This window comes from Phacochoerus africanus, chromosome 9 (genome assembly GCF_016906955.1).
Source record: "Phacochoerus africanus isolate WHEZ1 chromosome 9, ROS_Pafr_v1, whole genome shotgun sequence".
In the NCBI taxonomy this organism is placed as follows: domain Eukaryota; kingdom Metazoa; phylum Chordata; class Mammalia; order Artiodactyla; family Suidae; genus Phacochoerus; species Phacochoerus africanus.
The window spans coordinates 116144285-116156812 of record NC_062552.1 but is presented as its reverse complement, the minus strand read 5'-3'; the positions used below and the strand labels follow the sequence as shown (position 1 = coordinate 116156812).

At 44.2% G+C, this 12528-nt stretch overlaps 1 protein-coding gene across 2 annotated transcripts in view; it reads left to right on the top strand.

Moving 5' to 3' along the window:
* Positions 1-11208: 11208 nt before the first annotated feature.
* The window catches only part of FBLN5 (fibulin 5), an 89068-nt gene continuing 87748 nt past the window's right edge, over positions 11209-12528 (top strand). Inside the window, exon 1 of one of the 2 annotated variants that reach the window (XM_047795325.1) lies at positions 11209-11736. In XM_047795325.1, coding sequence (XP_047651281.1) covers positions 11720-11736 — 17 coding nt within the window. In that variant the 5' untranslated portion in view covers positions 11209-11719. Of the gene's footprint in view, positions 11737-11926; positions 12265-12528 lie in introns of those variants that run through there. The other variant, XM_047795324.1, reaches the window with a different exon arrangement.

The following is a 12528-nucleotide window of genomic DNA, read 5'->3' as shown; positions in this document are numbered from 1 at the left end:
AGCTCAAAGAAAGCAACGTTAGAACACTCTAGAAGGAAGCAAGCTAGCCAGTTGTCAGATAAAGGTCAATTCTAGCCCTTACCAATTCTAGTGGAATACGAATTCTCAACCTGAACCTTGTTTTCTTGTCCTTGGTATTTAGGTCATGTGAATATAAGATATATCTGAGGGGTTTACGGCATGTTATTATCATGATTTAATACATCCAGTAAATTATTAAGCCATTATAATGACAACAGTATTTGCTTTGGAGATAAAGAAAAATTCAAGAATGTTAATAAATGGATCACTTAAGGCAAATGTTTGAACCCTTAGTTGGTCTTCTGCCTTGGCTCTTCCTGTGTATCAGCCTTTTAGCCCTTCCTTTGTTCAGAAACTAATAATTTGCACTATGATGATATTTTGCTGTTGATAATTTTCAGCTGAGACTTTATAGTTACTCTCTTTTTCACCTCCGACGTTCTTAGACTTCAGTGAACTGTTTCTGACCCTCAAAAGTTAAATCTCAATGATTGGAAATATTTGTGAATTTAATGTAACTAAGAGTTTGGTAAAGTTTTCTAGCTATACTTGGACTGTTAAAAATGTAAGATACAGTATTCTCTTTTGTGAAATAGAAAGCATTTTGGATGTTGAAGGACATTATGTGGTGAGAAGTTTTCCTCCAGCAACAGTGAATCCGTCTCAAGCCCTTCTGGACCCACGGGCGTATGGGTGTGTATTTAAGTGCATACATTTTCCAGGGGGGTGAAGGGAATCATGACTTCATTGAAAGAAAAGAATTGGAAAGAAAGTAATATAAATGTGCTCAGATTTCCTTTGCAGCTCCTTCCATGTAGCTGTATTTAAAGAACTGGTGTTATCTGGGAGTTAACACACTAATCCCTTTTTAAAAGGTATGTTCAGACACGCTCCCCAAATAAAAAGGGGACGGTGGTGATAAAGTTACAAGTTGTAGACTAATGAGGTCATTTTTTATTTTTGAGAGCTCAAATGCGTAGTCTTTGGAAATTTTTGAAATCCTTTTAAAGCCATCTCTCTAAGGTATTTGCCAGGCCTCCTGCGCATTTACTGCCAGAACCGTCTAGATATGTGCATCGTCTAAATACAGCGTTCGAACTGTGTTGCTCCCTTTCAGGGCCGCACTTGCCAACTGTAGCTCCTGTGTTGAAAAATACTGATGATGGTAAAACTTCAATTCTTCCCAGAATTGCCACTTGAGGAACTAGGACTTCCATTTTTGTAAGTCTTTACTTTTGTTTTTTTCCCCTTGGACATTAGTTTTACTTGGTGAAAAGTAATTTTGCCCTCGCTGTCTTCTTTTAGTTATGTGTATGAATATTTTAAACATTCAAGAATAGATAATGATATTAGGAGGGCCATCTGGCTACGGCAGTGTAAAGAGGTCAGCCAATCCTCCCTGCAAAAAACAATATAAAACTAAAATGGTCAAAAATAACCATTTTAGCTCTGGTAATTGGCCAAAGGCAGACAAAAACAAAAACATAAAAATAAAAGGAAAATTATTGATTTTTGACCCCTAGAACTCCAGGTAAGAGCTGTTGGCACTTGTAACCCTCCTGCCTAGAGAGCTCCCCTACTCCCTAATCCCCCCAGTTTTGCTAGCACAAGTCAATCAGGAAAACCAGTGGCTTTCTGGCCTGAAGGGTGTACTCAATGATGGGGCAGTGGAGGCTGCAAAAAACATGACTTTGTCACATATCAGTGGTGAACTGGGGAAAGAAGTACAGCGAAGACCCAGTGTTGCCAGCCTGAGGCTGCGATTCTGGACAGGACTAGTGGCCAACCAGCGGAAATTTAAAGGGGAGACCCTGGAACTGAGAAAGCCATGGAAGGGCCCTGGCTGATGGGAATCAGAGAGCCTGGTGGGAAGAAAAGCTTAAGCCAACGTGAGACTGGCCTTTGAGTGTTTCTCCCACACGCAGATCCACTGACCATGGATGGAAGCAGCATGGGCTTGAGGAATTCAATGCGTACCACCACGGCTGACCGCTAAGCCATGCAGGAGCAACCCCTGGGAAGCCAGGCTAGTGAAGGTGTAGTGTCGTTGGCAGCTACACTCTCTTCTGGGGTGGGGGTTGGAGGACAGACTCCTCCGTTTAAATCCAATCAACTTTTCAAAAATCAGAAAAATATATCAGAATCCATAGTGCTACAAATGGAATCTAAATTATCCAGATTTCAACCAAAAATTATGAAGAAAGCAAAGAAGAAAGTGTGACGCATACGTACTCAGGATAAAAGCAGCTGAAAGAAATTGTGTGGGCCTAAAATGTTGGATTTAGCCCACCCAAACTTCAAAGCTGTGCTTGTAAATGCAAAAATTAAAGCCAAGTGTATTCAAAGGACACAGAATAAATACTTGCCAGCTCATTGCCTCGCTTTATCAAATCCTAACATCATGCTGCATTTTCTAAAGAATTTTTAAAACTTTTTATTAAAGGAAATGTTGGATGTAGACACAAGAGTAACGTAATAAATCCATATACCCAGGACTAGCTTCACCGATGATCAACTCAAGTTTGATTTTCAGCTTTCATTTTATCTTGTGCCCCCACTTACTTTCCTTTTTTAGTTTGAAAGCATTTCACACCACGTCTTAAAACTGTAATAAATAAGGAGCCAACCTCGTTCTTTTTTGCTGGACAATAGAGATGATCAAATAACGTGTGCCTCTCCTGTTCCTGCACTCTCGGGAGGGTTGTTGAAATTCGACCTTCCATCTAGAAACACAGAGAGACAGAGAGGTTTACACAGTTTCTCCTGCATTTGGTGTTTAAAGTCCATTCTTCTGGAGCTCCCCGATGGCTCAGCAGGTTAAGCCACTGCTATGGCTCTGGTCACTGCTGTGGCGTGGTTTTTATCCCTGGCCCCGGGGAACTTCTGCCTGTCATGAGTGCGGCCCAAAAAATGAATCCCTTCTTTTATGCAATGGATTGCTTGTAGGCAATGATGACACAATACGTGATAGTTGTATGTATTTCTTATTTGTATTTGGCAACATTAAAAGTTGACAACATAAAATTCAACTTATGAGTTGGTTGATTTTATGAGAAGGTTGATTTTACCGGTCTGGTAAATTCAAGAATCTGGGAGCCCCTTACTTTGTGTGGACCATAAATAGCAAATAAGATAATTTGGACAACGTACTGTTATAAAGTTATAATTTACTATCGTACTATTATAATAGTAGAACATACTATTATAAAGTTGTATTAAAAATATTCAATTTGCTCCAAACCTCGATCCATTAAGTGTCAAAAAGCAAATTAGAAGAATGCCATTAGCTATTATAGTATGCAGTCCTGGGACTCCATGGCAAAGGGTGTGCTGGTCTAAAATCGTTTTACACAGTAGAGAGCCTGCATTTTACACTTGGTTATATGTTAAAAGCGAAGTCACTTAGGATCATCCGTAAGAAAAGCTCACGTGTTTTCATGATTTGCTGAATTTCCTGAGAATTTCAAGTATGTGCAAAAAACCCCTGACAGCCTTGAACACAATGACATTAAAGTCCAAGTAGAGACTGCATGTAATTAGGGAAGAAATCTTGGAGCAGAAGTTCAAAAACGTGTGTTCCAGTCCCTGGTCGCCTCTGATGATGTGGTCTTGGGTAAATTCATCTCCCTGGGCCCTAGTTTTCACATTTGTAACATTAGGGGGTTAGAGTAAATGATCTATAAGGCTCAGGACTTGGTCACCTCCTCCAGGCAGTGCCCTTTTCTAACATTCCCAAGACTGCTGGGGGGCATTTCCTTACACCCTCCTTTGGCTTATGCACACCTGCTTGCACTACTGACCAGTGAGTGCCTCATGGGGGAAAGAGAGACAGACGGACAGGTAGGCCTAACCTTAGTTGAGAACCTCCTGTGTTACTGTGTCTAGGCACCTGCTAGGTGCTTTCTGAATATTCTCTCCTTTATAACATTGTGATATATTTTTGTTCCCATTTTGTAGCTGAAAATCTGAAACTCAGCAAGGTTAAAAAGTTGTTTAGTGTCCTGTGTTTGTTAGCCTTCTCTAGAGAAATAGAACCAATATTTTTAAAGGTTACTATATGTTTAACAGAAGCATGACAATAAGGGCAGAAACCGTGAAGGATGGGATGGGATTAAGCCATCTAAATACGTAAAAATGCAAAGTGTATGCATTTCTAAAAATGTCATAAACAAGATATTAAAAGGCAAAGGACCAGCTGAGGAAAATATTTGCAATGTAAGTGACAATGGGGAAATATCTTTGCTATGGAAATAAAGATGGGAAAAGAAGGAGATATAACTGATGCTCCTACGGGTTTCTGGCAGACGATGCTGCCCATCTTCTGATGACCATTCTCTGCTTTCACAGATTTCCAGGTAATTAGGTTCGTGATCTCTCAGAACATAGACTACATCTCCCAGAGTCCCTTGCAGCTAGGTGTGGCTAGCCTGTTCCTGAAATACAGGTGTGGTTGTGGTGCGCCCTTGTGGACCAGGACCAGATAGAGGAAGAGAGACTAGAGACTGCCAGGCAATGAGATGGAAGGAGCTTGCATCACTGGTACCTTAAAGATAGAGCTGCCATATGAGCTGGCCCTAGACCACCAACCTTCAGAGCATAGTGTGAGAATATGAATCCTTTTACCATCAAACGTAGCTGTTGAGCTATTTCTATTAAAAAACAAAAACAAAACCACAAACCACCACCTTTCAAATCCAAACCAAAAACCTTTACTAGGGTGGAATCCTTTTAACTTTTGTATTTATTCACAGGGAGTGAACTAATTACCCTGTCTTGGTGCCTGATAAAATGGGAGGAGATGGGTTTGGGGAAATACCCCATAAGGAGCTGAACAGAGTAAGACAGAAGTCAGAGATGGTGAGAGACATTGGACAGTCATGTGCAAAATGATGACAGGGTGAAGGACCTATGTCCTATAATAGCTATGGAACCAGTGACTGTTCCCAGGACAAGAGGGTAGTGAGAAAGAGTAGAAAGACCAGACCTCACTCTGGGGGACCTTTTGGTTATTAGGGAGGAAGATTAAAAAAGCAGGGGCTGGAGCAAACATAGCCAGAGTCACATGGGGAAAACCAGGGTAACTTGAGTCGTGGACCCAAGAGAGAAGACGGGTCATCAATGGTCAAACACTTCAAAGAGACAAAGGGACCGTTAGACTGGAGGAAATACCATCATGTTTCGCCATGAGGTCCCTAGATACTTAAGGGGGAATGGTGGGGACACAGCGAGATTTCAGTGGGATTCAGGGGTGAGGAGGTGACTGACACAGACTAGATGTAGGACGGTGATAAGAGGAGAAAACTGAAGCCACTGGGTTATCAGGACAATTTCCCGCCTCTCCAGGTGGGAGGACCTGTAGGTGGAGCTGCTTGCAGCCCCATACCCTACTTAGGTGTTGGCTGTCATTTGTTTTCAGATAGTTTGGATAATAGAAGAAGTGAAAGGCTTTAGTAGTGCTAAGAAAATAGAGAAGATAGTGATGAGGGGCCCGTGGAATTCTGGAGTGTTCCTGGGGAGCTAGGAGGAGGGGAAGGAACCAGCCCTGTAAGCAGTAAGTCAGGGAAAGCAAAGTTTGGTCAACTGGAGGCAACGAGGGTTCTGGAACAGAGTAGGCTTGATTTGAGTGTTTATTGGACAGTTTATTGTCTGTGTGGCTCTGATTTCTCTGGGTCTGCTTCTTCATCGGCTAAATGGAGAGATTCCTAGTTGGCAGAGTTACTGTGGGGGTCAAAGGAAAGGGTGAGTCTAGCACAACCATGGACACTTAATAATGTTCCCTTCTCAGAGTTCCCATCGTGTGGTGCAGAGGAAACGAATCATAGGAGGAACCATGAGGGTGCAGGTTCGATCCCTTGCCTCGTTCAGTGGGTTAAGGACCCGGCCGGCATTGCCATGAGCTGTGGTGTAGGTTGCAGACGAGGCTTGGATCTGGCATTGCTGTGGCTCTGGTGTAGGCTGGCAGCTATAGCTCTGATTAGACCCCTAGCCTGGGAACCTCCATATGCCGCGGGTACAGCCCTAAAAAAATAAAGATTTTTTTTTAAAAAAAAAGTCCCCTTCTGTGTTTTGCATTTTCACTTAGAAAAGCATTGCTATGTAGTTATTTTTGGACAGTGAAAAAATAAATGGTTTAATTCCCCCCCTCAATTTGAAGACTCATCTTAAAAAAAAAAAAAAAAGGCACTCTGAGCAAATTGAACTTCGCTGGAAAGTCTCATTCAGCCAGTGGCAACGTCTTACATTTATACTACAGTTTATGTTTTGTAAGTCGTTCTGTAGTGGTGATGTATTTGATTCTGATGCTAAAAGGCAGGGCAGAGGTTGAGATTCTTATTTTGAAATTAAACAAACAAACAAACAAACAAACCAGGAGTTCCCGCTGTGGTGCAGTGAGCTAAGAATCTGATGGCAGTGGCCTGATTTGCTGCAGAGGTGTGGCTCAAACCCCAGTCTGGCACAGTGAGTTAAAGGATCTGGCGTTGTCACAGCTGCAGCACAGGTCGCAGCTGTGGCTCAGATTCAGTCCCTGACCTGGGAACTTCCATATGCTGTGGGTTCAGCCATAAAATAAAAAACAAAAACAAAAGCAAAAACAATGCAAAACCCAACACTTAGGAAAGGAAGTGATGAGAAAGCAATCAGACTCAGTTAGCAGTTCATGCTCGGTAAATCTCATTTTCTTTTTAAAAACATAATTGCTAGATCAGGAAGTGTGGTAAAAACGTGCATTTTGATGTTATCAGGACATCCCACCGTCTCTTATCCAGTGTTTGCGGACAAGATGGGGAAATTCAAGCTGAGTGAGAAGCGTTGGAGGCACCCCAAATTAGATAATCAGCCGTGGCCCAAAATGTTGAAGAAAGAGAAGCAGATCAGTCCCAACCTGGACAGGGCACTTTGCTCCAGAGCCGGTCCTAGTAAATTTTTTTGTTGATAGTGCTGATAAAGTCACAGAAGCCTTGGTCATCACATCCGTAGTGGTCAAAACCAGAAGTGACAACTATATACTTAATAATTAGAAGGGATAATTTATATTGAACAGTGGACAAAAATGTAATAGAGATGCATCCCAAACCTGTTCTTCCTTAAAAAGTATTAGCCAAGAGTTCCCGTCGTGGCGCAGTGGTTAATGAATCCAACTGGGAACCATGAGGTTGCGGGTTCGGTCCCTGGCCTTGCTCAGTGGGTTAAGGATCTGGTGTTGCTGTGAGCTGCGGTGTAGGTCGCAGATGTGGCTCAGATCCTGTGTTGCTGTGGCTCTGACGTAGGCTGGTGGCTACAGCTCCGATTAGACCCTTAGCCTGGGAACCTCCATATGCCGCGGGAGCAGCCCAAGAAATGGCAAAAAGACAAAAAGACAAAGAAAAAAAAAAAGTATAGCCATCCAAATGTGGGATGGAAGAGACGGCATTTAGCAGTCTGTGTCTATGGGTTGTTTTCATTGGTGCAGGACCAGTGCAAACCAAGAGGTGATGGATCAGGCTGCAGCAGGATCACATGACACACAAGGAAATATTGAAAGAATGGGGTGTTCCACCTGGGGAAAGGACCCTCAGTCTGGGCAAGAGGTGGAATGGTTTTCAGGAAAAAGAAGTTGGTTATGAAGAAGAGGGAATAGGCTGTGGCTGCACAGGGGAGAATTAGGATCCATGGAAAGTAGTTCTATATAGGCAAGCAGATTTGGATTCAAAGACAGAACTTTCTAATAATTTGAGCTGCTCAACAGTGAGCAGGACTATTTTGCCCATTGCAGTGGATAATGTACCAGTTATTAAAGATATTTTGGAGAGGAGTGTGTAGGGGTAGGAATTTAGACACAATGACAGTCATGAGGAGAACTAATTTTATTTCATTCCCACCACCATCCTGAGAGGCAAATCGTATTTCCATTGTGCAGATGAGGAAACCGAGATGTCTAGACGTTTAGTGACTTGCCCAAGGTCATGCAATAGGCAAAATCAAGACGCAGACTTTTATTAGAACTCTTCTTCTGTCTCCTCTTCCAACCCTGCAAGTTTAAGGTAGGAACAATCTCTGGCCCAAGATGGGTCTCTGGACAGTTTTGCTTTCAAGACTCTCCATTTGTTCATGTGGAGAACAATTCTATTGATTTCCTCTGCCTCCTTATCCTTCAGACAGGTTGGTGGTAGAAGGAAGGTAATGGACCACGTCATTTAAAACTCTTTCCAGCCCACCAAAAAGCTCTACATGGATAGAGTATATTATTAAATGAAACTAGGAGTTCCTGTTGTGGCGGAGTGGTTAACGAATCCGACGAGGAACCATGAGGTTTTGGGTTCGATCCCTGGCCTTGCTCAGTGGGTTAAGGATCCGGTGCTGCCGTGAGCTGTGGTGTAGGTTGCAGAGGCAGCTCGGATCTGGCATTGCTGTGTCTGTGGTGTAGGCTGGTAGCTGTAGCTTCGATGCGACCCCTAGCCTGGGAACCTCTGTATGCTGCGGGAGCGGCCCTAGAAAAGGCAAAAAGACCAAAAAAAAAAAAAAACTATAATAGGTACAAAATATGGTACATGGTACCCAATTCAAATTATAGCAAAAGGTAGGCAGGGAAAGGCTAATTTTCCTCTTACATTTCTTCCCCATCTGCCTACCCAGTTTCCTCCCTAGGAGACAAACAATGCTAACAGTTTCTCCTCTATCCTTTTGTAAGTCTTTTCTATACATGCACAAGCAAGAAGTTGCATATATATATTTTTTTTTTCTCAAATGGTGGCATGCTTTACACACAGTTCTACAACTTCCTTTTACACTTATTAATATATTAGTTTCATCCATGTGAAATTACCACTATCCTACCATTTTGACCTACCAAACGTATTGGAAATCTTTCAATATCAGTGCACAAGGAATTGCTTCAGTCTTTTTTTTTTTTTTTTTAATACAGCATAACATACATAAGATTCCACAGGTCCTAAGTGTACCTGTGGAACCAGCACCAAGATGAATAATGAGACTCTTCTCAGCACCCAGAGGTCCCTTGTGGCCCCTCCACGTCATTTGGAATCTATACCAAGGGGGTCATCCAGTGTGTACTCTCATGTGGCTCTCTTTCTTTTTTCTGTTTACAGCTACACCTGTGGCACATGGAAGTTTCCAGGCTAGGGGTTGAATTGGAGCTGCTGCTGTTGGCCTACAGCGCAGCCACAGCAAAGCCAGATCTGAGCTGCGTCTGTGACCTAGGCCATAGCTTGTGGCAACGCCAGATCCTTAACCTACTGAGTGAGGCCAGGCATCAAACATGCATCCTCATGGGTGCTAATCGGGTTCTTAACCCGGACAACTCCCTGCGGACACCTTTTAACTTGGTTTGTTTAACCCTATTGATGCGTAATTGATGGATGATAAGGCTCTTTATACACTTGTTGCTATCGCAGGCAACGGGAGCAAAGAACGACCTTGTAAAGAGAATGTATTCTTAAAATGCATTATTATGGGAAATGTCCAATGCATCCAAAGTAAAGAGAACACTGTAATGGGTACTTAGCTTCAACAACTATCAACATTCTGCCATTCTTTTTAAATGTACATTTAGAATAGGATTCCATTTACTTGCCCCCACCCCCCATTGCCCTTTAAGAAGGCTAAACACCTAGTCTTTGGTGTCTCAGCTGTATCAGTGAATAGCTGTGTGACTATGGGGAAGTGACCTAACCTCTCTTACTCCATTACAAGGGAGGTAATAATGGCTACTGCACAGAGTTTTGATGCGGAGAAAGGACCTCGTCAGTCCTCTCCTAGCCACAGGTAGAGCTATTTTGAGGGGCTCAAGGAAAGAGGCAGGTGGGGAAGGAGGGACGTGGACTATTGTCAATCCATTTTCGTCTTTTTTTTTTTTTGTCTTTTGTCTTTTGTTGTTGTTGTTGCTATTTCTTGGGCCGATCCCGGGGCATATGGAGGTTTCCAGGCTAGGGGTTGAATCGGAGCTGTAGCCACCGGCCTACGCCAGAGCCACAGCAACGCAGGATCCGAGCCGCGTCTGCCACCTACACCACAGCTCACGGCAACGCCGGATCGTTAACCCACTGAGCAAGGGCAGGGACCGAACCCACAACCTCATGGTTCCTAGTCGGATTCGTTAACCACTGCGCCATGACGGGAGCTCCCCATTTTCGTCTTTTAAAGAATAGTGTCTTTGGTAAGATTTCATTTGATAAAAAGAAGTCTAATGCTAAAGAGAAAAGGAAAAAGGAAACAAGAAAAAGAAAGACAAAGATAGTTTGAAACCACCAATGCAATGAATGTAGAGGACGGAGCACAGTACTTTTATTATTACCCCTCATTCTGCTTTCTCAAATTAACCTTTTGCCTTTTTCTTTTTTGTCTTTTTAGGGCCACACCTGCGGCATAAGAAGTTCCCAGGCTAAAGGTCAAATCAGAGCTACAGCTGCCAGCCTACATCACAGCCACAGAAGGCCAGATCCGAGCCCGTGTCTGCAACCTACACCACAGCTCACAGCAGCGCTGGATCCTTAACCCACTGAGCAAGGCCAGGGATCGAACCTGCGTCCTCATGGATACTAGTCAGCTTTTTTTTTTTTTTTTTTAACCGCTGAGCCACCACAGGAACTCGCCTTTTGTCTTTTCAAATCAACTTGCAACTTGTTAAAATCACTGTCAAGCCAAAGGTCAGGGTTTTTTTTTTTTTTTAATTCAAAATGTTTTTCCACTTTATTGGGCTATAACTGATATATAACATTGTGTTAGTTTAAGGTGTATACCGCGTTAATGCGTCATTCCCTACACCGGGGCTTTTTAATTGAAGCAAGAACGTGCCCCTGAGCATCCGGGGCTGAGGGCGGGGCCGGGCGAGTTCTCTCCAAGGTTTGCGTTGCTCAAGCCCACGTCTTGAATTAGTGTCAGCCAGTTTCCATCCTCCTCCTCCCTCCCACCCCCTCCGGTTCCCACCCCTTCTGGAGACGCGTGAGCCTCTTGCCGCTCACCCCAAGCCTCTGCTGCGCTGGGTCTGGTTTCCCACGAAGTCAAAAGACTCTAGTCCCTGTTGCTGTTGGTCGGGAGTTCAAGTTGTGCCTGTCCCAGAGGGGAATAACTTTCCAGGGTGTCCCAAGGCCAGGACGAAACCCCGCCCCCGCCTTGGCCCCCCCGCCCAGCCCTGGGACGTCCTCCCAGGGTGGGAAGTAAAGGGTCGACGCGCCCTCCCAGCGCCCCCACCCCACCCTCCTGCACTTGCGGGCCAATCGTCTCCGGTAGAGATGCCGGGAGCCCAAGTGCGGCTGCTCCGCCGCCCCGGGAAGGGCTCGCCTCCCAGCGCTGAGCACTGGGTCCTGGCAGACGCCCCAAGATTGTTGTGAGGAGTCTCGCCAGTTGGTGAGCGCTGTAATCTGAACCAGCTGCGTCCAGACTGAGGCCCCATTTGCATTGTTTAACATACTTAGAAAATGAAGTGTTCATTTTTAACATTCCTCCTCCAATTGGTTTAATGCTGAATTACTGAAGAGGGCTAAGCAAAACCAGGTGCTTTCCCTGTCGTCTCTCCAGTGGTTCGGAGAACCCAGGCTCTCCCCTTGTCCTCTCCACGACTTGCTCGGCCCCCCCGGAATAAAAATAGCGGCGAGCCCCACAGGCCCAGAGGAGGCCCAAGTTCACGAACTGCTCCGAGGGTCCAGTGCGCGGAGAGCTCTCCCTCTCTGCCCCCCGCTGCTCCTGCCCACGCGTCTTGGACATGCCAGGATTAAAAAGGTACGTTCTCTGCTCCGGACTTTTCCTCCAGGGTCTGGAAACCTTACTGAAATCCCGATGGGTGGAAAATGGCTATGGCCGTGATTCAGGCTGTGTCAGGATATTGGAAAAGGCATTAGCTAGTGATGCAATGATATTGTTAATTATAAAAAGCTGCGCCTCTGTAATTTCCATCTTGAAGCCTTCTTTTGGGAGTGGGTGTTTTCTAAGACAGTTTCAGAAGCCAGCATCCGAGAGAGGTCGGCAAAAATCTCAGAGCTTGATTCTCCTCTTTCTTTTCCGAGAGGGCAGCAAATTTGTCTGCCGTTGAAAGTTTTTTTTTTTTTTTTTAATATATTTTGTAATTTGAGAGATCAATTACTAGTTCACTAGCAATTATTTTGCTGCATCGGGTGTTGGACAAGCGAACGAGCCAGCTGCACATCCTGGGGCTGGATTTGCTCTATGTCTGTGTGGGATTCACAAAGGGCATATGAGACCCAGAAGTCTGGAGCCAATGAAAAGTGGGAACTGCAGACAGAAATGCATGTAAGCAAACATTTTGCTCTTCTTTAAGGAAATTGCAACTCCAGTCAAGTGATCCTTAAAGCCTGAAGGACTTTAGATTACATCGGCACCGTTTTTATCCAGTGAGCTCTTGAATATGCAGCTGCTTTAGATAGATTAACGTGTGTGTGTGTGTGTGTGTGTGTGTGTGTGTGTGTGTGTGTGTGTGCTGGAAACGAACTTGTAATCATGTCATCCTGAATGGGGGACCAGCACTTCTCTGACACTCAGCCCTGAGTTACAGTT